The 26,891-nt window shown below is 47.0% G+C and overlaps 3 protein-coding genes across 3 annotated transcripts in view; 2 read left to right on the top strand and 1 right to left on the bottom strand.

Annotated features, from left to right (window-relative positions):
• The window catches only part of LOC119399249 (uncharacterized), a 58,511-nt gene extending 58,105 nt beyond the window's left edge, over positions 1-406 (top strand). Inside the window, exon 7 of the mRNA XM_049417589.1 lies at positions 180-406. Coding sequence (XP_049273546.1) covers positions 180-395 — 216 coding nt within the window. The 3' untranslated portion in view covers positions 396-406. The remainder of the gene's footprint in view (positions 1-179) is intronic.
• Positions 407-15,506: 15,100 nt separating this feature from the next.
• Positions 15,507-20,781, top strand: LOC119399248 (uncharacterized). The gene is made up of 3 exons (XM_037666065.2): positions 15,507-15,551; positions 17,177-17,357; positions 20,242-20,781. The coding sequence occupies exons 1-3, from the start codon at positions 15,507-15,509 to the stop codon at positions 20,637-20,639; spliced, it is 624 nt and encodes a 207-aa protein (XP_037521993.1). The 3' UTR covers positions 20,640-20,781.
• A 3,885-nt stretch (positions 20,782-24,666) lies between these two features.
• On the bottom strand, positions 24,667-26,434 carry LOC119400532 (ADP-ribosylation factor-like protein 11). Its single transcript, XM_037667595.2, has 2 exons — positions 26,288-26,434; positions 24,667-26,012 (listed from the first exon to the last, which is right to left on the bottom strand). Exon 2 carries the CDS (start codon positions 26,009-26,011, stop codon positions 25,496-25,498), a length of 516 nt encoding a protein of 171 aa, XP_037523523.1. The 5' UTR covers position 26,012; positions 26,288-26,434; the 3' UTR covers positions 24,667-25,495.
• Between the last annotated feature and the right edge of the window lie 457 nt (positions 26,435-26,891).

Here is a 26,891-nt window from a genome sequence, read left to right as displayed (position 1 = left end):
GCGCCGTGGCACCGTGGAAAAGGGTGGATTGCTTCTAATGATCTACCAACGCGCCCGCTTTGCGACTCTCGTACGAACGCTATTTCGTGCAGTTGTTTAACGCATTGCTGTCGTTATCAGTGTCTCGCCTTTAAGGCGAAGCTGTGACTCCTCTTTTTTTTTTTTTTTCACGTATGCAGCTATGTTCTATAAAAAATGATGAAGGTTTCGAGGACTTCAAGTTCGGCGTCGCCGTCTACGACATTGACTACGACGACCACGACAATGAGTGCGCGTCTCTGAATAGATTCGGCCGGCAAAGCCGCCTGAAGCAGGTCAAGCAAACGTTGGACTACATGAGGCTCCACCAAGGCAAGAGCTTTAACATGACGGCGTGCCTAGACTACCAGGAGTAAAAGAGCTTGGGCTGGGCCACATTCTTGTCCGATGTCGTCCACAGCCGTAGCGATGCTGCGAAATGGAGTGTGTATGACGTATGCAAAAAACGAAAGTAATGTTCAACAGTCTCGGCATATAACAACGCTTTTGAGATAGGTAGCGAGGCACTGGAAGTGATAAAGAAATACCTCTACTTAGGACAGATAGGGACCATGTATCCGAACCATGAGACTGAAGTAATTAGGTCCAAGCTATGAGCATTGGCAAGGGGGTGCAAAAGGGGCGCATCAGTGTTTGAAGCTGGCCACGTTTTAGCCTGTAGCCTAGAGCAACAAAGAAGCGACACTGGGCGGGCTCATTTTACAGACATCCTCTATAACCAAGGAACCCCGTGAGTTAAAAATAACAATAAATGAAAGACAGGGCCTTACGCTCTTGCAAAGCAGGGTACGAGCAATGAAAGATCACGCCTGGCTTCTTCGTGTTTACGTAGCGCACTGTGACACGGAGCAGTAAGTACCATGCCGTCGATAACCTTTCCATCGATAACCTTTCCCAGATCGTGTAGTGTCTAGGTGTCCGCAAATATGAAGTGAGAGCAAAACAACGCTGTTCAAAGGGGAAAAAGAAATCGCGATTAAGCAACGCGTTCAACCGTCCGTTTCCCTTCGCCGGAGCAAGGTAAGATCGCGTGATCTAACCTTGCACATCACGACGATTGCACCAGCCGCATCTCCAGTGTTGGGCCTCGCGCCCGATGCTTTGCAGTGAAAAAAAGGCAGATCTGCGCCAAAGACTCAACGTAGTCGCAGCGTATAAGCTGGCATGGTATCAAGACGTGATAGGCGAAATAGAGTAAAACTTTGTTTACGCCGTACACCAGCTTTGGCACCATTCATTTTATTTATAACACCTTAAAGGCCCTTTCTTACATCTGTTTTTCATCTCCTTGATATGTATATACATTATAAAGTACTAACAAAAGGAACTGAAAACCATGTGCTACGAATACGCTACCTCCTTTTTTATGCAGTAAATTCAGTCGGTTTGTATTGCCCCCATAGCAAAATGATGCAATGGTGGGACTAAACTTCCAAAAAATTTTTCTTGACTAAAACAAAAACTACTTCGATTAAACTTTCTGTGGACGAAGTTGTTATGATTCTCAATCGTATGTGCTTTTCTGTTTATTTTTTCTTGGACCACCTTCGGGTGATACAGACGTCTGAACACAGGCCAATGTAGCGTATTTTCCAAGTTCAAGATTTTATTTTAGAGCCTGTGCGCCGCACACAGGCAAAACAAAAACTTTAGGAGATAGTACATTTTATGGAGAGTTCTATAAAAATAATTGATGTATTTGGTCTGCAATCGTATTTTGTAAAAAAGATTCCCGAAAACACTGCAATTTACTGAATTTTACCTACGCGCTAAAGCGAAAAATATAAAGCTACTCTAAGCAACTGTCCTATAATAAAAGCGCGATGCTCTAAAAACACAAAAAAGCAAGTTTTGAAGGAATGCGTGAAACGGTCCATTTATAACGAATTTTTCTTTCGTACCTGGTTTTCCAGCATATCGAGAAGTTCATATGACGCTCACGTGGCCGTAACACTTTTGCCGCTCAAAACATTTTGGGAAAATACTGTAGAACTAATGCCTATATATGTGTAATTTTCTCAGACTTTTTTTTAGGGAAACCATTGAAGGACTCTGCCAGTAGTAAATATCGTAGATCAATTAGTGAAAATTTTTTATATCAATAAGTTGTCCGACCGGTAATTGTGCTCAGCAATGGCGGTAGTAAACACTGCAGCATTTATTTTTCACAGTTAGTACTAACATTTTTTACTTGGCAGTATTGATGTGTGCGTGTATATATTGTGCTTGGTTTGCTTTTAATCCAGCTAGTGATTCTGGCATGTTATTATTGTTAGGGTTTTCAGTATTATCAACCAGCCCACGTTCTTATTTTGGCAACATTTTCTGTGTATATGGAATTAACCTAAATAGTGCTGCGTTTATTATAAAAAGGTCACTACGCTGAAAAAGGCGTGACACATTGTATATTACATAAACCACGTGATTTTGAAACGACGCTACTTGTTAATGTTTTATTCGTGGTTATTGCTCGAATGAGCAATGCGAAATATTTAATTGGTAAAAGAGTGCCTTGTAAAAAAGCGTGCCGACAGATGTAGTGTACACGAAAGAAACTTCTGCGTATAATACCATTCGTTTTACAGAGTTCACTCATCATACTCTTGACGTGTCTATCACATATCATGGCTTCTTCAAGGTAGATTCGTAGTGTCTTGATTTGTCCTAGCTTTTCTTCTACGTAATTTAGTTAAATAGCTGTGTTGTTTCGTAACTGAAATAATAATGCCTTCGTTTTATAAATTTTAATTTTATATCATATTGACTTACACAGATAGCAGTTTGGGTCTGTTAACTCTTGTTGCTAACTCTGCACATTAATTTCTGAGAAAAGATAAAATTGCACCATCTGCGCACATTGCGAATTTAGCTTTGCTGTCTATGTTTGGGATATGGTGAATAGAAGGTATAAACAGAAAATGCCACAAAGCACTTCTCTGCGAGGTACTCTTCACCTGCTATTATATTACCTTTTGTAGCCCTTAAATCTTCGGTCTTGGTTAGTAATTTACGGTCTGCGCTAAAATAACTTGCTTGTCACGCGACGTCACCGAACCGCGAAAACTTACGACGCAGAATGACGTGTACGAACTAAACCGCCCATTAGTTTTAATATGTCGAAGACCACGTGATTTGTTTCTGCTTATTCCGCATGGAAGGGAGGATATCATCGCGCCGATGGTTTGGCAGCGGCTGGTCGTGGAGAGCGGCGAGAACGGAGTTATTTGCGTATAATAAATCATTTGAGAGCTAATGTGACGCCGTTGAACCGTTCGTGCGCGTATACAGTATCTGCCTGTGAACTCTTCTTTCCTGAGGATGCGTTCTCTTTATCGTCCTGAACCCCAGCTGCTCAGGTCGTTGCAAGCTGCTGTACGATTAGCCAGGGGAGTCGGATTAAATCGCAGCAAACACAGGTCACTATTCTGGACCCACATCCACCGCCGTTCAGCTCGGCCCACACTCGGCGCATGTGCGCGCTCATCAACTCACTGCAGCCAAGCGGATGGAGCAGGCAATGCTGTGCGGTAAAATCAATTGATTGAAACCGTCATAAATGTTGCTGGTTCCCGCCGGTGATGCAAGTTTGACGTCAGGTAGAACAGAATAAATGCAGGACGGGAGACTCCAGCCTCCTCTGCAATGCAAGAACGCAAGGTACGAGAGGAGAGCGTTGCGCAGGTGGCTTGCACCGCAGAGGAATCTTCACTGCACAAGCTGGCGTACATCTAAATTTCATAATCTACTAAGGTAACATTCTGGGATTGTTAACGTAGCATGACACAAGATAAATGCGCAGAAATAGAGGACAGTGAAGATGCTTGACACACACGAGCGCTGACCGCGCTCGCGTGTGTCAAGTATCTTCACTGTACTCTTCTTGTATGCTGTAACTTGTGACCTAAATTGTAATCTAAATTTGTGACAGTTGTGTCAAAAGAAAACTTCACCATAGTCGTTGGCTTGTCATTACGCTACCGTCAGTGACCACTCGCAGAAGTTGGGGGGGCTCAGCCCCCCCCCCCCCACGACTTTTGGCAGTGGGGGTACCAGCGCCCCCATTTCAGTGAGGCTGTGAGGTGGTGTCCTGTACTGTAATAACATTCAGTTAATCTGGGTGTTGAAATCGCTAGATGTCGACTTTTTAGGCTTGTTTTTTACCAACTAATCAACACGTACGTTCAGCTGCACCATTTGACGCAGAATGGTAGGGTGGTACTCTGATGCCTCTGATTTCGTTTCTCTGCAAAAACTGCTGAAGTCCCAGACCAGTGAACGCTGTGCCATTATCTGACACTATAATGTCAGGAATGCCATGAGTAGCAAGAACTGTTCGTAGCCTGTTTATCGTGACGTCAGGAGATCGGGATGTCACAGGAATTATCTCAACCCATTACGAGTAGGCATCTACAATGGCTAGAAAGTAATGTCCCTCGAATGGGCCTCCAAAGTCGACATGTAGGTGCGACCATGCCCTTTCTGGAAGTGGCCAGGGTGCTGACTTGCACTGGTCGGCGCACGTACTGATACCGCTGGCATACCGCACATGATTTTACCTTGTGTCAATATCAGGCCACCAGACATGACTCCGGGCAATGGCTTTCATTTTCTCGATATCCGGGTGACCCTCATGAAGTAGTTGTAGTACTTCTTGTCTAAGTGAAATTGGAATTATCACCCTCATTTCCCAAAAGAAGAGAGCCGTCCTGCAAACTGAGCTAGTTTTCTCGAGTCATGTATGGGTTCCATTCCCGCTCTTGGGGAAACTCACCACCATAAAGCAACATCATTAAATGCAGCGCAAGAAACACGGACACAGAAAAGGAGCACACTACACCGTGCCCGTGTCCTTCTGTCCTTCTGTATCCGTGTTTTTTGCGCTGCATTTAATGATGCTATTGTACCAACTCGCCCAGCAAGACACCCTTCTGAACCATAAAGCAAGGTGTCACGGATTCTTGACAAAATGGGATCTCTGCCTGGGTGATAGCTGTGGATGACAAAACTCGTGGATATTTGCCTTCTAGCATAAACACATCTGCCGGGGCGTCCACAGGGAAACTCTTAGTTTCTAACGGCAACCGGCTCAGTCCATCTGCATGGCCAATGGTCTGCCCTGGGCGATAGACCAGCGTGTATTCGTAAGCAGACAGCAGAGACCATCGTATAACTCGCGGGTAGCTGCGGATGTAGGCTCGTGGATGCAAACGCAATGGGACGCTCTAGGCCATGAGCATCATGCTGGGACTGTACAACTCCAAGCCCTAAAGGGGAGGCATCGCAAGCAAGTACAAGTTCCTGCTTAGGATCATAATGCCCTAAGACTGGTGCTGAAGTGAGAAGTCGCTTGGCTTCAGAAAATGCATCCTCGTTTTTTTTTTTTTTTTTTGCCAACACCAGGACGCTCCAGCTGATAGAAATTTATGCAATGGTTGAAGAGCAGCAGAAAGGTTGGGCATAAACCTCCTGTAGTAGTTAACCAACCCTAGGAAGCTTTGTAACTCTTTGACATTGCTCGGCACAGGAGCGTTGATGACTGCATCGACTATGTGTGGTGCCGGATGCAATCCATCAGCATCAATGATGGGACCAAGGTAATCCACCCTTTCCATCATACATTTACATTTGCTGTACTTCAGCTTGAGTCCTCTTTCTTCCATTCGCTCTAAAACCTTGCCAAGGTACATGAGATGGTCCTCCTCACCCGTACCAGTCGCCAGGATGTCATCGAAGTATACCACTACGTGACGTAGGCCCTGCAGGAGAGTCTCAATCTCTCGCTGAAAAATTGAAGGTGCTGCTGAAATCCCAAAAGGTAGCCTCTTGTACTGGAACAAACCCTTCGGTGTGTTGATTGTAGTGAGCTTCCTCGAGGAGGGCTCCAATACTAATTGCTGGTAAGTATCTTTGAGATGAAGTTTGGTGAACTTGACTCCACCTGAAAGCCTAGCCCACAGCTCTTCGGCCTTGGGGATTGGGTACTTGTGACTACGGTAGCCGAATTGACTGTATAACCTTATAATCTCCACAAATGCGCAGGTTACCATCCTTTATTAACACCGGGACAATTGGTGCTGCCCATTCGGATGTAGTGACTGGCTCTAGGGTGTCTTCTCGCTGGAGCCTCAAAAGCTCTTCACACACCTTTTCCACAAGTGCAAAAGGAACCGTACGGGCCTTGAAGAAACGTGGTTTTGCTCCCTCTTGGACTGCCAGCTTAACAGACACGCCAAGAAATGTTCCTGGGCCATCGGAAAACATGTGGTGCTGGTCAATTATCTGCTGTACGTTGCTCAATGAACAGACATCAGCTACGTTGTAAACGGGTATGTTCAGTGCCTCAATCGAATCCTTTCCTATAGTAGCCGCGGAGCACCACCTTCAGCAATGAGCAAGGGACGTACCTGAATGTGGTTGTACTTCACGGATAGTCACTTTACCGGTAACGGGCTTGACGCCACCACAGTAACTTCTGAGCTGGACTTTGCACTGTTTACGAGCTAGTGACGGAAACTGACGGCGAAAAGTTCGCTTCTCCACTCGCCCCAGTGTCGAGTTCCATTCGAAATGGGCACCCCTGTACTTCAAGCTGCACCGTGAAAGGCTTCAGTGAAGACGCACTGGACCTCGGGACCAATTTCCACATGTTCTAGACACTTTCTTCGTCGGATGAGGAAGGTGCACTGCGCTGTACTGAATGAGTTACGCTGTATGCGGGTCGTCAAGCTGCACTTGTTAGCGTTCTTCTTTTAGGGGCGAAGAAAGGCTTCAGTGAGTCGTAGGCGCACTGATCTTGACCTTGGGACCGTTGTTGAACAATAAAAAATTTCCACATGTCTCTCATTTCTAGACACTTTCGTTAGTAGAAGTAGAAGTGTAAGTGTTTCGTCGGTCTCTCATTCCCATGAGCCATTGAATGTGCACTGCGTGATTAAACTGTCAAAACTGAAATAAACCAATGAAGACGCCAGAGTTAAAGCAAAACGAAAAGACGCTGCTTAACGAAAGACGCCAGATGTTTTCTAAAGCGGTTTTCTAAACAATGAAAATTCACAGCGTCATGTAAAATTAAAGTGACTGCATGTCATAACTCATCGACTTTAGTATAAACGTGCCCGATCTCACGTCGGTGATGATGTACTGGGCAGAATTCACGGAAGATTAGTTTACCGTGAACCTCCGCAGCTTCGCCCACTTTCATTCACTCCGTGGAATGCTGTGATTTTTTCAACTGCGTGGACGCGCGGCGGTTGCTGCCAGCGTCTCTCGACTGGCACACCTTGGCTAGGTGACCCAACTTCTTGCAGTAACTGCAAGTTTTGCGAACGTGCGGACACTCCGTGGCGTAGTGGGCGTCGCCGCATCAGCTAGCAACTGGGTGCTTTATATCGGATGTCATGAGCGCATTTACATTCGCGGAACCGGCTCCTTCCGTTCCGCAGAGTTCAGACTCGTCGCGCTTGGCGGACTCCATGGCGACAGCAGCTGATACCGCTATTTCAAGTGTGAGGTTAGGCTCTTCGAGCAGGCGAGATTGCAGTTGCGGGTCCCTTCGGCCGCATACGATACGGTCACGCAGCAGGTCCTTCAGGAACCTGCCGAACTCGCAATGTTCTGAGAGTTTCTTGAGGGCGGCAATAAAGTCGCTAACCGATTCATCTTCTTCACGAACGCGACTATTGAACTTGAAACGACTCACCACAATCGAAGGGTTTGGCGGAAAATGGTTGCTCAGCGTCTTCAAACAGTTGTCGAGAGTAGTTTCAGTCGGCTTGTTGGGTGCAAGAAGGATGCGAATAATTGAGTAGGTGCGTGACCCGCAGCAGCTGAGAAACACTACGCGTTGCTTGTCATCCGGCAAGTCGTTCGCCGTAAAGAATTGCTACATTCGTCCAAGGTATTCTTGCCAGGAACCACTGTCTGGGTCGAACGGTTCGAGTGAGCCGTACTTTGGCATGCTGCAATTGGCAATGTTTTCACCTCGTCACCTAGTACGAAGCTGCCTTAATCTTTTTTATTATTTATGTTATTTTCATCTTTCTCAATTTTTTGGGGTCACTGACAAGATTAGTTTTCGCACACAGCCAACGACACCGACGCCGATAGCGGAATTTCTGCGAAACGAGCTCTTTAACGCTATCGCGTTAAAACCGCGAAGCGGCACGGTGTAGGTTACTGTCACCCCAGTGACACTGGCCAAGCAATGACACTGGCGATGATAGCGATATTTACACTTCGCCATGCAGAAACTTTCCCTTTCGTTCGAATTTCACGGCGACGGTACGACATGACGTTTCTGGTCAGACCATGTGGGCCTCATTGTACGGAAACACGCCGCAGGCCGCGCTTCCCCTGGAGCTGCAGATGACAGTACTGGGATGCCATTCTGGATATTTAATTCCTATCATGTTCTCAAATTTCGCCATTGGTCAATTGTGATTGGCCAAGAGGGCTGCTGCAGCCTCTCTGGTCAGCTTGAAATGCCTCCATGAAGAAATTTGACAATTATGGCGGGACTTGACCAGAATCACAGTTCTTCAATCATACGAGTTGCGAAATTCTCCATAGGCTCCATGTATATAGAGAAAAGGGTTTGACGACGTACGCGACAGGATTTTCACGTAATTCATGTCATGACACGACAGTCATGTTCGTCATATCCTCTCACCCTCCCATGCCAATTTTGGTCCACACCAAATTAAGGAGGTGATCGTCAGAGCACCTAGACGTAGGAGGCTAGTGATAGATAGATAGATAGATAGATAGATAGATAGTAGATAGATGTAGATAGATAGATTCAGTAGCTAGATAGACTAGATTAGATAGATAGATAGATAGGATAGATAGATAGCTAGATAGATAGATAGATAGATCGGAATAGATAGATAGATGTAGATAGATAGATAGATAGATAGATAGATAGATAGATAGATAGATAGATAGAGAGTAGATTAGATAGATAGATAGATAGATAGATAGATAGATAGATAGATAGATAGTAGATAGATAGATAGATAGATAGATAGATAGATAGATAGATAGATAGATAGATAGAAATAGAAAGAAAGAAACGGTCAAAGTACCAAAGGTTCGCTAAGAAATGCTTCGCATTCAAAACTCTGGACCAGAATAGCACCCCTGGCTACAGTGGCTGTGACCCTCTCTCTCTTTATCGTACAAGTCGCCATTCCTTCTCTCTTCTTTCACACCCCTTTCCCCTCTCTCCAACGACGCTGACGGCCGTCTCGAACGCTGTTGGGCATATTCCATTGCCTTTGTGCCGTACTTGGTTTTTTCCCGGAGTTCTTCACGAAACTGCACAACGCCACTTGGATTACCGTGTGTCTCAACGTTCGTGAACTCTTGAGACCCGAAAGGTAAGTGAGGCCACGTGTCTCTATTTTGAACATTTCGCAAGTATCTCACCGCGCGTTAGTAAGATTAAGAGTCATTTAATACATGTTAAGGAACTCTGGTGCGACAGTATGGTATTGTAAAGTTCTAAAATTTATTCAAACCTCCTATTTTGGGGGTCTATGTGTGAAAATCACGGTACCATGAGTCATAACAACTTGTTCTTTTTTTCGTGCACACAAGTAAGTACACGGGCGTTCTTTTTTTTTCGTTTCACCTTTATCGAGACGCAGCCGCGATAATCGGAGGGCTCACGATGTCAGTGCCAAGCATCGAAACGTGCGCATGTACAGTGGACGTCAAAAGTTGAGAAACTATACTACGTCTGAGAAAACTGAATTTCCCAGCAGTTTGCGACTGTATTGGGTTGCACTGCACGGTACATGTTGCTAGCGCGTTTTATAACAGGCCGGAAATCTCTGTTCAAGGCTGCCTGCCGAAGCGCCGTGAATATTCAGCTTTTTCTCGTGTCTCCTGGTCGCTAAACTTTCGATGCTCCCTGCACGTGCGTAACACCATTTCCATGCACTGCACAGAACTGGCGGCACTTTCTTATGGCGTTCTGCCGAGTCTATATTTCAAGTTATTTGAGTTGCGATCCGTACAGTGTTCCTCGATACGTAGTACAAGACACAAGTGGTACCAGTCAAGACGCTATTTTTGGGCTTGTGGGTTCGTAATAACAGTAGTACACCGCCAGAGAACACAAGGTACCGGAAGAAGAGAACTACCCGTACACTAACAGCTGCAAGTTTGTTGTTTGGATGCGCGGAATAGCTATATACTGTCTGCACAAGAATAAAGAGAAGATGAAGAGAGCTGCATCCGTTTTTGACATTAGCCTACATTATTCTTACTTTTGTATCTAACCCCCTCACACAATGCCTCGGTGAGGCCTGTGAGACATTTGTAAGTAAATAAATATAGCAGAAGACATACAAAGAGCAGCACATTGTTAAGCCTACTACGTGTGCTTGTGTCAGCAATCCGCTGTCAGTTCAAAGCTGTCAATGCTCCTATCAGTGTTCGATGCCGTATGCGGCGGTCGCATTTCTATGGAGGCGAAATGCTAATTAATTAATTTTTCAGTATTACGTCCCAAAACCATGATATGGTTATGAGAGACGCCGTAGTGGAGCACTCCGGAAATTTCCACCACCTGGGATTTTTTAACGTGCACCTAAATATATATAAGCGTACGGACCTCCAGCAGTACGCCTCCATCGAAAAGCGGCCGCCCGTGACCTTGGGGTCAGCAGTCAAACGCCACCGTGGCAAGTGAGGCGAAATGGCCCCGGAGTGGTCGAAATTTCCGGAGCCCTTCATATCATATCGCATTTCTGGCTCGTAAAACCCGACAAATAATTATTTGTCAGGTTCCTATCAGGACCCCTTTTGCAAACGCAGTTTGCTTGAGCACGTGATGCTACGTTATGTCCCTATCTTCTGTTTGTTCTTGCACAGCCGGTACTTATTCGGAGAGTCCAAAGAATAAACTTTCAATTCTGATTGTATGCACTCAGACTAGATCCGAGTGAATACGATCGCTGCGCTGCTCAGTCGTCTTAATGGTAACACTTAAATATTCATACTGCCATCTACAGAAACTCATTGTAACTGTTTGCTCATCGCTATCGCTTCTGGGCAGTGCTTTTATCGCACACTCGCGTATCATCATCTTTTTTGTAAAATCAGCGGGGAACGAGCATGAGTCATGTAGCCATGACTGAACACGCTGCTCTTGACTTTGCTCGCTGGCCGTAGGAACCAGGAAACAACAAATCTGAGCTAGTGGTTGGGGTTTCTTGACTAAAATACGGTGGGCGTGCAAACACGGACACAAGAGAGAAGTCAGGACAACACAGACGGCGTTTGTGGTGTCCTGACTTCTCTCTTGTGTCCTCGTTTGCACGTGTTGCCTGCCGTCTTCAAAGGGGCGCTAAAGCGAAACAATAAATTAGTTTGGACTGATAAATTGCACCCTGATAACTCTAGCGTCATTAATTTCATTATAGCTTTATTAATAGATGAGAAACTCAGTTTCAAAAGCATCACTGTTGAATATTCCGCCAAAATATCCGATGGCGACGTCGCGGATTTCAAAGCGTTATTTCGTATTTTGGCCACATGCCCCTACGAAATTTTCTGAAACTTGGTGTGTTAAGTCGCTGGCTCTCTCAGAAGGCAATGTGCTTCATTTTTACCGATTAGGAACTGCGTAGGCCCTAGTAGACGCCGTCAAAGACCTATGACCTCACGGCGACTTGTGCGTGAACTTCAAGGTGGCGTCGCCACAAGCACTCTCTTTTTGCGCGTTTTCTCGCTTACCGAGCCAGCGTGGTGTTATGGGTATCGTGGAAGGGTAATTTACTAATACGACAAAAATCGCTTTTCTCTTTCGTGTCTCTTTCATCATAAACCGGGGAACACTGCGGTGCACAGCAACCCGTCAAGTTCGATTACTCCCCCCCCCTCCCCTTCCTAGCTATAATGGACGAGTCCAAAAGAACGGAAGCTTCGCAATGGATGCAAACATGAGAATGAACTGATGACGTGCTTCTCAATACGGCCTGCCATTGGGCCTCCTGCTTTCCAGTAGAGGTGGGAAGCGAAGTGCTCTTGGGATGCAACATCCGGGGGGGTACTCGATTTCCAATATCGCCAAAAAGCTCCATGACCATAACCCTGTACATTGAACAACGACGGTAGTTGTGCGACTGAGCGAAGGTATAAGGCAGACATGCTCCTCCCCCCCCCCCTCCCTAGATGTTTGGGGGACGAACGCCCGCCCTGTGCCCTCCTGTGCGCACACCAAGCAATTAAGATCATGCTTTGAAATGAAATTTAAAAACGAACATGGGTTCCCAGCCCACGTAACGCAATTACATTGTTCTATTAAGCCTTCTCTGAAATCTGTCGAGTGGCACTTGTGATTTCAATAGTCACACAGCTGAGGGGTGTTGAACACAGGCCTACACACTACAAAATAGGCAGGCATTCCAAAAATCAAATATCTGATGTTTGAAAGATAAATTTCAAGGCGGGACACTTGCAAGGAGTGCTCCCCCTAGCCTGAGCACAAGGGGGGTCAGGACCCCCCTAACCTCTGCCCTCCCCCCCCCCCTCGTTTATTACGCCAGTGCCTGTTAAAGCGCCTACGGAGCGGTGTGAATGAAGTTTTTTTTTTTAAAAAAGGCGCAGTTTCTGCAACGTTGAACATTTACGCGCAGGGCATTTCAAGAATCAACGCAAGCTGCTTCTGCGGCGGCCCAGTTCGGCCTGCATCAGCAATACAAGAAAGGCGTGGCAACCGAGATCGGCGTCAAAGTGGTGCGCGTGGACATCATGGAGGATGGCGCAGGTCTTTCTAGCGAGGGCACTCGGGCCATGATTGGACGAGCCTTCAGAGATTTGCAAAGCTGCTTCGTCACCGAGGTCACGTGGCTCGCCGGTGTCGTTCGGTCTCACGTGGAGCATCTTAATCACCTCTGGACCACCAGACAACATCTCCAACAAATCTGGGAAGATTACTCTCGGCAAGCCCTCGGCTTTCCCGGGTGTGGAGGAGATAAAGATAATGTCAAGTCTGAGGCGTATGATAGCTTGCATGAGGAGGATGCGGATGATATAGCAATTATCTCCGAAGGGGGTCACTTTATATACAACTTGTTATATTCATAAGTCACCCTATTCTTGACCATTCATCCACGCCGAGCAGTCTCCTGTAAAAATTAACCAACTGATTAAAAACGTTACCTTGCTGCTGTGGCGTTATTATACGTTCTCAATTACTGCACTCATACTGCTCCGTTGTTAAGACGGGCATGAGGTAACAAGCAGGGGCGGCGCCAGCGGCACGTCCCCCCCCCCCTTCCCTCAGTAAAAAACAATCCTGGCGCTGCCCCTGGTAGCCAACAGAATGAGTACGAAACGAGGGCTGGTCTTTCAGCTGTTGTGAAGAAACTGAACATAGCACGACAGAAAAACCCACTGTGGTGGCTCAGTACGTAAGCTGTTGTTGCGCTGTTAAACTCGAGTGCACGAGTTCGATTCCCAGTCACGGCGACCGCATTACCATGGGTTCTAAATGCAAAAAATTCGGCAGATCCCACGCGTTGTAAAAATCGCTTTCATGCGAAGCAGTCAGCGAGTACTTCTATGCTGTATTTTCTGGCTTTGAGCCGAGCGTCACGAGGTGGATCGACGTGTTTTTGTAAGTGTAGTAGCTATGTGTACATCGTGGGCTTACAAGGCACGTCGACAACAATGGCTTTTAAAGGGTTACTTATGGTGCGACGTAACGTCAGCCCTCATTCTAGAGTACATACGTCAGTATTATCGAAACTAAGTGCACTTCATGGTGCAATCATGTGAATATCACACGTAACTTTCGTTAATGTATTCCACCGAGGTCGAGCAATGCTTCAATATAGCTTGCTGAATCATAGGAATACAAAAAGATGCAATGTTTATTAGACTAGCTGTTATAAAAGCGGAGCCAACACTGGAATCACAGACGTTAATCTGATATGACGCTTGCATCGTAGGGGTACATATGTGTATAGTAGTTTACTGCTTTCTTGTAAAATTAGATAGCCAGAACCACAAACACATTTGACGTTGCACCGGCATTACACCTGCATAGGCTGTTTTTCCAAACCAGTTTATAGACCTGGCGTGGCTCTGCGGTAGAATACCTGATTTCCACGCAGAATGGTTGGGTTCGATTCCTGCTGGGATCCTAATTATTATTATTTCCATTCGTTGAGTCAATGCTGCCGATTTATCTTAACGCTCTCTCATTTAAATTACCAATGTCTGTTCTCACCGTTCCTGGGTAGATGTAAACTATCAATCACCTGTGGCGCATACCCGTATACCACGGCCTGGGGTATACGGTTATGTGCCACACGTGTCTGGAGGAATGAGTATGACGACGTACGCGACAGGATTTTCACCTTATTCATGTCATGACCGCAGACAGTCATATTCGTCAAAGTCAAATCCTCTTACCCTCCCATGCCAATTTTGGTCTACACCAAGTTAAGGAGGCTATCATGAGAGCACGCAGATGTAGGCGGATAGATAGATAGATAGAAACGCTCAAAGTGCCGAAGTTTATCAAAGAAATGCTTCGTACACAAACACACACACACAGTATATATATATATATATATATATATATATATATATATATATATATATATATATATATATATATACACGCACATACGAATACACGCGAGACATGTATAAGGATGGTTGGACCCCCCCCCCCCTTCCGACCACGGAAGTAATTTTTGGCGGCGCCCCTAGGTTGTGTCCTCGATTGTGCGACATTGTTGCTGCAAGCTTTGCAAACTCACTTCTTCCTCCACCTCACCGCTTAGCAGAAACACCACACCAACCCTCTTCGTTTACTGCACTCTTCTGTCATCCACTCCTCTTGCACCCCCCTCCCCCCCCCGCTCACTATGATCCAACCACGAGGCTGCTCCGTGCTCTCTTATGAGTTGCAGAAATTAGCGCAACACTCTGCAAAAGAGAGCTTTAGGGCCGGCACCCAAAGCAGCTTGCGTACCTAAGCACCCGCGTTTCTTCGTGTTCTCCATGGGTGCGGCTTGGAGTACAAAGGAACACAAGAGCGTGCGTACGTAAGCTTGGGTCACGGGCACTAAAGCTCTCTAGGTACTGCGCATGCGCGAGCAAGTATATTTTCCAAACTGTTTCGACCGCAGAACAAACTATTCTTCAACACTGATTGTTGGTGGGCCAGTGGCACATACTGAGCGAGAAACAGCGCGCCGAGATGGGACAGAAAACGACTGTCGACAGGTGAATTGCACTGATTCTGCACGAAAACTCTGCACCAAGAAGCACGCGAAGCCGTTTGTTACGTGTAAGGGTGAGGTGGTGTACGAGATCCCGTTGTCTTGTGGACGCTCGTACGTAGGACAGACTGGGCGATGCCTCAGTGATCGCCTACGTGGACAGGCGTGCGACGTCCGGAATTCTACCGGGAGCACTGTTGCCGCGCATGTTGCAGACTGCGCATGCCGACCTTCATTCGAGGAGTGATAGGCCAGTATGCGGATAGGGTGAGACGAGAACTTCGGGAAGCCTTCGAGGTTCACAAAAGAAATCAAGAATGCGTCAGCTCTCCTTCCGTTGTCCTGTCAAAAAACAAACAAGAATCTGTTTCGTCGAGGGTTGAGTGCAAGTGTACCGGTGAAAAACATGACAGTGGGGCCGGTTCGCTTTGCTGGTGCTGCGACGTCACATGTTTTCCTATTTATTGCTTGTCTAGTGCTAATATACTCAGTCATTTGTCAGCGCTGTGTATGTGTGCTTCTTTTCGTTTTCGGTACCGTCTCGGCGCACTGTTTCACGCTCAAACTATTCTTTCCATTCAGCACTCGACCCTGCCTCTCCCATCTTTCGTTTCTTCCGCTTTCTCGGTACGCCATAGGGCTACTACGTAGGTGTCGGCAGCATTTCAACATCGCGGCGAGAACTCTGGTGTGGCTTGGGTGGAGTGCAGTTGCTTCTGTGGCTTGGCGAGGGAAAGGGGGGAGGGCTACTACGTAGGTGTCGGCAGCATTTTAACTTGGGGAGTTTAAACCGTTTGGCAGGGAGAACACTGGTGTGGTTTGGTTGGGGTGCAGGGGGGGGGGGGGTGATTCTTAAATGGAAGAAGGAAATGAAAATGAAAAGTGGGTGTGGAGTGCACGGTAACTGCCTCTCAAGTGAGGACACCTCAACCGATACACTCACGGGGGATTGGGGATTGAAGGGACAGTGAGAGTGAAAAGAGAATGGTAAAAGAAGAAAACGAAAGGTATGAGTGGAAAAAAAAGTGAGGGGGGGGGGGGGGCAGGAGAACGGGCGTCCGAGTCACCGTGGTGAGCGGCTAGAAAATTCGTTCGTTGTTGCTCGGAGGATTTCATGAAAGACGGACGTGTCCCGCGATGCCCTGTTCGCCCGCTCAGGACGTACTCGTGCCGCTCGCCGTAGACGCCCCGTGACGGTTGCCTCGTCCGCCATGCCGTGCGCCTCTCAACGACCGAGGCTTGCTTCGCCGCTCCGTCGCCGACGTGCATCGTGCCTCTAGCCGATCGTGGTCCCGTCCCTGAACTCTTGTGACCGGCTCCCAATCCATCTTTCCTATCTCTTTCTTCTCCGTCGCTGTGCCCTTACTGCTATCCTTTTTCTTTCTACTTTTCTTTTTATCCCCATCCCCCACCCCTACAAGGCACTGCGCCGTGTCGCCTCAAGGCAGACAGAAATTAGGTGCCTTTTTCCTTTCCTCAATAACCACTGAAGAAGAAATTCGTTCGACTAGGCCGGCATCCTCGAGAAAAGCGAGTAGGGCCGCAAGGGCTGATCGGCGACGGTGCACGTGTTGGGGTGCAGGTGCTGGTGGAGGAGGAGGTGTGTGGAAGGAGGAGGAGGAGGGTGGAAAGTGCCCCTTTTGTATCCCCCTGCCGACGCTTATGGCTTACTATGATGTGTGACGTTCGCGTAGTAATTTTTGGAAGGTCTTCACGGTGGTGGCGCATCTTCGCTGGGATGTGGAGGGGTGAACGCGCTTAGAGCGACAAAATCATTCCGTGAACGTATTTCGTTTGTAAAACATTTTCCCAGGAAAGCCAACCTAGAGATTTTTGCAAAGTGTCTGTTCCCAACCTCAGAGTGGCATCTCTCGGCGACAATCGTTTGACAGCCGTCTCAAAATTTATTGCCCACATTCCTTCACCTTTGTAACGCACTCGTGAGCTGTCCGCAGAATCCTTCCGGTCAGTTTTTTTTTTCTTTTTTTCCACTGCTTACCTGTCTTCGTCGAGACAGGCAGTCCACGACGCCGTTGCCGAGTGCCTCACACGTGCGCATTTTAGACTTCGAAGGTGAGTGACCACGCGTCCTTATTTTCTGACTTTTCACAAATATCGTCAGGCGCGTTAACGTGATCAAGACGCACTCAGTAGTTATTAAATCGCGCTGGTGTGGCTGATAATGTATTTTCACTCCCAAAACCACGATATGAATTTAAGGCACGCCGTAGTGGCGGGTTCCAGAAACTTCGACCACTTTCAGGGGTTCTTTAACGGGCACCTAAATCTAAGCCTCCAACGTTTCGTCTACATCTAAGCGAGGCCGGCGTGGCCACGATTCCATCCCGCGACCTTCGGATCAGCAGTCAAACAGGGTAACCGCTACACTTCCGCGGCGGGTTGCTTCGAAAGTCAGACGTGTGCATGGTCTTGTCGCGTGCTGCTTCGATTGTCCAAAGCAAAAGGCACATTGCGCGATTCCGTCCACGCCAACTTGACTGCGCCGCCGGATCAACTCCGCAGAACGAGTTAATTATAGTCAGTCCTCCATATACTAGCCAAAATTTCAGTTTTCTTTGAAGCTGCCCAATCCAATACACCACTACCTAGCAAGTGCTGCAAGGGTCTACCCGATGTGTTAACTCGGCAGCTATAAGCTGTCTTGCTGCCAAGCTCTAGGACGCAGGTTCGATTCCTGGGTACCGCGGTCCCATTTCGTAGTGGACGAAAGACAAGGACACCCGTGTACTTTAATTTAGATTTTTTTAGGTAAAAGCTTTTATTGAGCGCCCTGCAGTTTGATTTAGATGCACGTTAAAGAATCCCAGGGGGTCAGTGTGTCCTACTACGGCATAATTGTAAGTAACGTACGCCGCACTTGCAGCTTCACGGTTCACTATTTTTGCCAGCGTCAATACTGCCAGAGCCAGGGTAGATAGCGGTGTGCCGCTCTAACAATGACGTCACACGTGGTGTTTGTGCTCACGTTAGTGCGACTATCAGCTGTTGAGGGGCAAATAGCCTCTTCCATATATTTTGTGGTCCCGTGGGCAGAACCCAACAAGGAAAGAAAAAATAAGTTGCCACTGTTTGCACGACATCGCGAAGACACATACGCGCGCACACAGAGAAAGGGCGAGGCGAAGCCGACACAAAAAACAAAAACATCGAGCTGAGTGGAGCACCTCTATTTGATTGACGGGGCAAACCACGGTGCTTTGCTCTGGTGGTCCTTGCACTGTTATTGGTTCAAGCAGAAATGAGAACCGCTTGAAGAGTTTTTTTAAGAATCCCGGAAAGAGAGGCGGGGGGGGGGGGGGGTGCGCTGCATGGCTTCGACGCGAAGTGCGTACATTGAGCAGGATCGCCCGCGCCTTATCTTCACAGGAATAAGCAGACAGCGTACGCCTTTGTACGTGCTGCATTATCGCCATCATCGTCACTTATTTTCCCTTAAAGACCACTTTCAGGGTATTACATACGAAGCAAGAGCATCGATAACGCTACGATCATTATTACACAATCGTGAAAAACAACAAAAAACACCACTCTGCGTTGAAGCGGTAGACAACAGGAAGGTCGCTTCGCTCGCTGCAGCTGCCGCGTTTCCTTGCTCCAGCGTTTTGTACAGTTAAAAGGAGTTAGCTGCTGGCCTTATTTCGTATAGAATTCTAATTTGTTGCTATCACATTCACTGCTTCGCCCTTGCGGCGAAACTAGAACTTATTCTTTTTAACATTGTTGACCAAATGACACACCTTGCTTCCCGTTTACCTTGTCTTCAGGATCTCTGAATACCTATGTGTATACATACCTGCCAAGTTTGGAGAAACGGAGTCCGGGAGATCTACTCAACGGGGGGGGTACTGCGATAGCAATTATATGGATTTTGCGGTCGCCGCTGATCTGTACAGATCTCCAAACCGATAACATCGCTTACGCATCGTCTGTTTCACGTGCGAGTAAAAGCGCGCTAGCGCTAGGGACGAACGCGGTTGAAGCAGTGATGAAACGACCCGGCCGTCACCGTCGCGCGAAGGGCACATGCGATAACATCGCTCCGCGTGCGAGGCCTGTCGTCGCTTGCTTACCAGTTATTTCGTCGGGCAAGATTTTGTGTGTACACAAACGCATCATCTACGAAATATTAACGGCTGATATAACTTATAACACATTTAGAATGTGGCCAGACAACTTTGCTCATGTGGCCAGACAAAGCACTGGACGCGCGGGGCAAAAATGGATTTCCGGGAGATTTTCCTATGACCCGTACAACCGGGGGAAACGTTCAAAATCCGGGAGTCTCCCGGGTATATAGATGACTTTCACTGACGTCACTAAAACAATCATGTTGGAGCACCAACGTGGTGGGACGCGAACTTTGTGATGTCACGTCGGTGCATCACATGCTGGTTCCTTCGCTATTCATGCCCAATGACGTTCCAGCTACTTCGTTATCACACTGAAACAGGTGAATCTTCGAGTGATTACGCTGCCTTGAGATCACCTAAGCCGCCATGTTGGAGCCATGTCTTGCGTTCATGACGTCACGTGCAAGCTATCAATATTTATGCATCAAGCTATCGATATCAATATGCATGTATAAGTATGTATCAGTGTGCATATATACGTGCGCATCAGGCCTAGCCCCCCCCCCCCCCCGAAATTTTGGTGAAGTAGGTGTTTTTACCAAAAATAATAAAATATAGGTGTTTTTCTTGAAAAGTCAAGGTTTTCAGCAAGTGCCCCCCCCCCCCCCCCCGAAAAAATTTAGTTGCTGGCTACGGGCCTGGTACGCATATTATGTTGCCTCCCTGCCAAATGAAATGGTTGTAGACAAGTCAAGCTGTTCGAGGACAGCTTTTATTCCGCAATTCCCCGCACCTATATCTGTAAACATACATGATGGCAAATAAAGCAATTTCAAACCGCCGTGTTCTTTAACCTCATTGCGCAGGGAACCACCGAGAAGAAACCGAAGCCCCGTTTCTGCAGCAGCCCAGTCTGTTCCACGTCGGCCGTACAGCGAGGAAGGCTTCCGAGATCGGCATCGAGGTGGCGCGCGACCGTACTGGACTCCTGGAACTCCTGGAAGCAGCCGTTCTACACGCCGGGGCAATGATTGGACAAGCCTTCAGCCAGTTGCGAAGCTTCATCAGCGGATTGAGAGGACTCGCCGGCGTAGTTTGGTGTAAAGCAGAGCACCTGATACTCTTCTTGTCGAACGAAGAACATGCCCTTGCCGCCTGGGATGATTACATCTTGCGCTTCCGGGAATTTTTTGGGTTGGAAAGCGATGAGGATGAAGATTCCTCGTCCGATGAAGATGATAATGACGTTTGGCCCGATGAATAGGATGACTTCTGATCTCATGAATTTTGGTGTATTCTTATAGGGCACCTTCTTACATTTCGCGGATCTAACTACGCCAACCCTGTCAACCGCGAATAAAATTTACCCCAGTACCACCCATTGTGAAATGTGCAGAAACAGCGGAGCAGCGATCCTCCTGTATTTCATGCTTGTAGTGCGCTGCCAGTGGACGCGGACGAGAAAAAATACGGTAGATCCCACGCACTGTGGGAATCGATGTAATGCGAAGCAGCCGGCGGAGAGCTGCTACATCGCCTTGTTTGTATTTGAGACAAGTGAAGTCATTCATGCCATGGCATCTAGTTCACTATATATCGCATGTTTGACATGCATGCATATACAATTTGGTATATGCCATGCTATTGAAACGTATATTCTGGAATATACAATGCATAACCTGTCATTTATGTTCATGACGCACTAGTGTCATACCATGCCAGTTTTAATATATATTGCCACGTGCCATGCCGTTCTGCGCAGCTGCCACTATAGAGAGACAGCCATCGCGTCATTTAGATAGGCTAGAGCGGACTGCGATTAACTTCCGATGGGCCCATCGTATCAGACAGTGCAGTATCTGATGATAGGTGTGCGCATGTTCTGTGTTGTCTTCTCAGCGCTTAAATAACTGGCAGCACGTAAGCTGTGGGTTGTTCTTTGGTGGAACGGCAGCTGTGCATGGGCACGCCGCTCTGATCCTGTTAGTGTTCCTTTTGTGTCCTAAGCGAGAGGCACAAGTACGCCTCCTTACTAATAAACCTTGTCTGCCGCACCCTCGTCTTCTGTGGATTCCAGTGACGACGACGCACGTGACAATATCCAGTTAACAAAACAGCCGGAAGCACACTATGGCAGTGTCATGTAAATCATGTCGTACATGACATGCATGTCATGATATTCATGTCACCACCTCTCATTTATGTTGGCCATACAGTCCCGTCGCGACATACCAATTTTGGTGTATACAAGCGAGCGAAAAGGTCCCGGAGGGCGCCATGAGCGTAGCATGTAAATCATGTCGTACATGACTTGCATGTCATAATTTTCACGCTACCACCTCTCATTCACGTTCATCATGCAGTCGCGTTGCGCAATACCAATTCTGATGCATATCACGCGAGCGAAACGGCAACGTTCGGACAATGAGCGCGGCATGTAAATCATGTCGTACATGACTTGCATGGCACGATGTTCACGTACCTCTGATTAACGTTCATCATACAGTCTCGTCGCGCAATACCAATTTTGGCGTATCTCAAGCGAGCGAAATTGCCGCGAGGGCAGCATGAGCGTGGCGTGTAAATCATGTCGTACATGACTTGCATGTCATGATTTTCACGTTACCACCTCTGATTTACGTTCATCATACAGTCCCGTCGCGCAATACCAATTTTGGTGTATATCAGGCAAGCGAAATGGACGCGAGGGCACCATGAGCGTGGCATGTAAATCATGTCGTACATGACTTGCATTTCATGATTTTTATGTTACGATGTGTCAGTTATGTTCGTCATACAAAAATGTCTCATCATACCAGTTTTGGTAGGTGTCCATTAATTTAAACGGCCACGACCGCCCCGAGACCATGTAATGTAAATCATGCTCTACATGGCATGGTTGTCATGATTTGCACATTAGGACCTGTCAATTGTGCTCGTCATACACTATTGTCACGCCATACCAATTCTGGTATATATCAAATTAACGAAACGGCCGCAAGAGCCCCAAGACCGTGGCAAGTAAATCATGCTGTTCATGACATGCATATCATGATTTTCATGTTGTGACCTGTCATTTATGTTCGTAGTACGGTCATGTTATGTCATACCAATTTTGGTATACATCCCATTAACGAAACGGCCAGGAGGGCTCAAAGTCGTAGGCGGCTAGATAGATAGACAGATAGATAGATAGATACGCTCAAAGTCGCAGAAGTTCGCTAAGAAATGCTTCGCATTAAAAAAAAACAAAAAAAAAACGAGGAAAACAACACATGGTGATGCGCAATCTCTCAAATACTTTATTTCGATCATTTCGTGTTCCTTCTTTCTTGTACGTACATAAGGCTGTACATGATCGAAATAAAGTAGTTGTGAGTTTGCGCATCATCTTGTGTTGTTTTCCTCGGTTCTTTTTCTCTCGTCCGTGTCCACTGGCAGCGCACTACAAGCATGAAGACGTACCAACTAGCCCCTGTTGCCGCCTTATTATCCTGTACTTCCCTTGTGATTTTGTGTGGATGTCTGTGGTGACGTTATTTGTAGATTAGAGAAGCATAGGAAAGAACACCCACCCCTGCTACAGCGGCTTTAGGCCCTATTCACGCTAGAGCCGCCCTTCCCCCTTCCACTGTGTGGCTACCGCTTCGTCCGCGATCAGGGCGGTTACGCCATCTATGGGTGTATCTGGAAACCGGAGCGTGACATGCGACGCGGACACTAATCTGTCGTCGGGGTCAGCCCTAGAACAGCTCTGCTGTTAAAAGATGTAGATGTAGATGTAGATGTAGATCCTGTACTGCTGGCTCACACCCACTCAGGGGGATTGGCCAAGAATCGGGTAGCTTAGGAAAAATTATTTAAAAACTAATACTGAGCATAATTTTCTATTTTGCTTAACAAAAAGATTTTTAGCAGTTAATTTTGTGAGAATAATAATTAAAAAAACAATAAAGAAGGTGGGTGGAATTAATTTTCATCAAATAGGAAATACATAAATATAGAAACGAATCTTGCTGTTTGCTTCTGGTTAACTATGGAACTTTTGAACTGTGGTTATTGTTTAAATCTCTTTGACTGTTCTATGAAATCTTGCATGGCCTCGCATACTTTCCCGCTGCTGTGCCCAAGGGTAAGTGCACCTAGATAGTAAATTTGAGGTTCTCAACTCTAATCCCATTATTCGTAACGGCGTTTCTAGAGATGTCTTTCGTAATGCAGAAAACTTCTAACATGAGATCAGAAAGTGCTCTATTGTTTCCTCTTCCCTACAATAAGAACAACGGGGTGATGGTGCCAAACCGGCTCTATATAATAAAAATTTAATTATGGAATTCGGCAACGCAACTTCGTAATTATAACTTCCAGATCTCTGTTAAAAGCTCGCAGGGTCGTTGTTGTTTTCCTCCGAGCATGGCTCATACCCAATGCAAGGGATTGGCCGAGTAGGGGGTGAATTTTGCCAATATTCTCTTTAGGGTGTCATTCGTAGTCCCTCATGAGGGACCCTTCTTCTTTTCAGTCGACTGGATTTACCCTCTTCTCCCCCCCCCCCCCCCCCAAATATTTCTGCACCTCACGTGGTGCGGCACTGCCTCCAGGATCGACCCACCTTTGACCAAGCAATGATTTCATGCGAATACGTCGTCATATGTCATTATGACGGAACAGATTTCGGCGATCTGTATTACCATGACGACGTCACATCCCATATGACTCATGTCGCAGTCTCGTGTAACGTGATCCTATTCTTGGTATACCATTCGTGTTATCGCACTCGGTCACTTTTCCCGACTGATATAATGCTTTCGCCTAACAATTTTGTAATCATGTTCCTTTGACTAATAACCTTGACCAGTCATCAGATTCCTAGCCCATCTCCCACAGTGGGAATCAGCCATTAATCAAAGAAAACGCAAGTATTGAGGTAATATTGCTTTTACGTTGTTGTCCGTGCTGGTCTTACGATCGAAATATTTGCATTCGGAGGGGAAGGACCACTACAAAAACTGAAAGCGGTAGGCACGTACCGCTTTCACGCGTATAGTAAACGTCACACAGATGAAAGAAATCAAACGTGATCTCGCTGTCAGCCAGCTTGGCTACATACGGTATTCCTAATGCCTCCCCCCCTCCAAAAAAAAAAAAAAAAAAAAACACGACACGATTACCTTCTTAAATTTTCAGAAATTATACAAGTACAATTAAGCAAAGTAAAGCTTTCCTCGTCTTAATTCTCGTTAGGTCTCATTGATTGTGTCTAAACAAAGAAACGAGCCTTTCGAACACAGTGGAACAACGAGTAGCAAAGCACAGTTGTACTTCTCTGGTATCATCATAACCAACATGAGTCGCAGTGCGAGTGACTCACATGTCTGTACGTTATCAAAGATCAATATTTTCCCACAATTATTTTTATATATTGTTCCAGTAGTTTTACAGCCAGCAAGCAGAAGTTCCATATACATAACTACTACAACCATCAGTCAATAGATAGCTTTAGTGCCCGGGCCTCAAAGCGCGCCTTGCGTGCCCAAGCTCTTGCGTTATATTGTAGTTCCCATTGGGGGGAGGGGGAGACTGGTCAACAGAAGAATGCGGGGAGAGCAGGGCTGCTGCCATCAGGGGCGAGATAGGAGCCCGAGGAGTATCCCCTCCCCTCCCCAACCGTCCGTACAAAAATATAAGGGAGATTAATCTAAAAACTAAGAATATAAAGCTATTAATGAAGTAATGTTTAAAGCCACGCACACGGTAATTAATACGATTATTAATTAATATATTTATTTATTATACACATTAATTACTACAAATACCGAAAACAATCACTACATTACACTTAAACCACGAAAATTAACGTCCCCATATACCTTCCTTGGCTTGATTATTTGCTGGTTTTCATTAAGGTACTGAAAAATAGGTGCTTTCCTCAAATAGTCAAGGCCTTCATCAAGTGCCCCCCCCCCCTCCCCCATCCTTCCGAAAAAAAGTTCCTGGCTACGTGCCCACGGGAGTGTACAAACGAACGCAAGAGCTTGGGGACCCAATGGCTAGGGGTCATCGCCATCCAAGGCCTCTAATGAATGGGCCCGAACATATGACCGTTTCAGTGCCCGAGGGTCAGCCTGCAGTGACACGTGCCATCCACTCGATGATCTCGTCCATCCCGTAACCAGTCAAAGAGCTCGTGTCCACCGTTGCAATGTCCTGGGTGGCGGCACTGAGCACGTCGGCGAGCCTCATGGCGTCCTTGTACTCATCCAAAGGCACGGCCTGGTTGGCATCGGTTTTGCTGAAGACCAACAGGAAAGGGACGCTCTTCAGGTTCTCGAGGGTGAGCAGGTCCAGAAGAGTGACGTAAGTCTCGCCAAACTGAAACACGTTCGAAGAGTCAGCCACGTACATCACACCCGTGGCGTCAGAGGTCTGCTGGTGAAGGAACGGCGCCATCTCGCCGCCCACTTCGCGCACGTGGCACGTCTTGTCCTTGGAGATTTTCAGCAGCGTCATGTTGACTCCTATGGTAGGCCGCGTGTCCTGTAACTCGACGTTTCTTCCTTTGCCGCTTATACGTTGCTGCAGGCATTTCAGCAGCGCCGTCTTGCCACAACCCTTGGGCCCGACGCAGACGATCATCCTGGGATGCGAGTGAACCTGCTTTCTTAGACTAGAATCCCTTGCTGCGCCTCATGATCGGAACGTAAAAGCTTCCGAAGCCTTCACTGTACTGTAAAATGCAACGTTATGAAAGGTGATGTCATTACTTCATGCAGGGCGAAATTTCGAACAGCTCGAAAGCTAATATCTGAAAACAACACCACAAAAGGTACTGACTGATACAGGCGTAGCATGTATCTGTCACTGGCAGAGCACACGGGAAACTTGCGCGTGTTGTATCTGAGTGATAACAACCTATTTCTTCCAAACGTTGCAGGTAGGGACGCTGATCCAAGACTTCAGTGATTAACTTCGGTGTTTTCTGCGCGACGTGAGTCCTCAGAGCACTTCAGATGTCCACAATAAGTGTGACGCGGCACCGCCGTATCGCAACATTTTCGCTTTTTTCTTCAAGAAGACGACGTTGGAATGTCTTTCGCGTTTTCAGCCGACTCCTGCAGTTTACCAACGTGAAAAGTTTTCAGTTTCGAGAGGATGAAGTTGAACACACATCTGTGAGCCGGCTGCTCGCTTATGGCCGTGGAGGCATCTTTGCCGGCGTACCTGATGATAGCGAGACCCCCGGGATGTTCCTTCACGTAACTGGTGACGTCGTAAACCTCGCCTCGAAACAGAATCCACGCGTCGTCCTTGGCGTTGTGTTTCTCCAGCTCTTGACGAGTGATTGTGGAAGTCATTAGCGAGCGACTCTTGCACTGCGTGTCGCGAAGCGACGATTTGTTGTACCTACAATCTCGGCGGTTATGCGCGCCGCGCGACAACCGTTGCTAGGTGCTCCAAATCGTTGCGATCGAAGGCGCCGGGGCGAAAGCAAAGTGACATAACAAGCAAGCAAATC

The sequence above is a fragment of the Rhipicephalus sanguineus genome, chromosome 7 (genome assembly GCF_013339695.2).
Source record: "Rhipicephalus sanguineus isolate Rsan-2018 chromosome 7, BIME_Rsan_1.4, whole genome shotgun sequence".
Lineage (NCBI taxonomy): Eukaryota > Metazoa > Arthropoda > Arachnida > Ixodida > Ixodidae > Rhipicephalus > Rhipicephalus sanguineus.
Note: the sequence above shows the minus strand (reverse complement) of the source record. Positions and strands in the feature narration are given on the sequence as shown.

What these genes read in the sequence shown, in the direction of transcription:
- LOC119399248 (XM_037666065.2), top strand. Translation starts at nt 15,507, where the DNA reads ATGCCGACCTTCATTCGAGGAGTGATAGGCCAGTATGCGGATAGG. An exon ending in TAGGCCAGTATGCGGATAGG is followed by an intron (nt 15,552 to 17,176) that starts GTGAGACGAGAA and finishes ATCGTTTGACAG; the next exon opens with CCGTCTCAAAATTTATTGCC. An exon ending in GCGCATTTTAGACTTCGAAG is followed by an intron (nt 17,358 to 20,241) that starts GTGAGTGACCAC and finishes CTCATTGCGCAG; the next exon opens with GGAACCACCGAGAAGAAACC.
- LOC119400532 (XM_037667595.2), bottom strand. Translation starts at nt 26,011, where the DNA reads ATGATCGTCTGCGTCGGGCCCAAGGGTTGTGGCAAGACGGCGCTGCTG.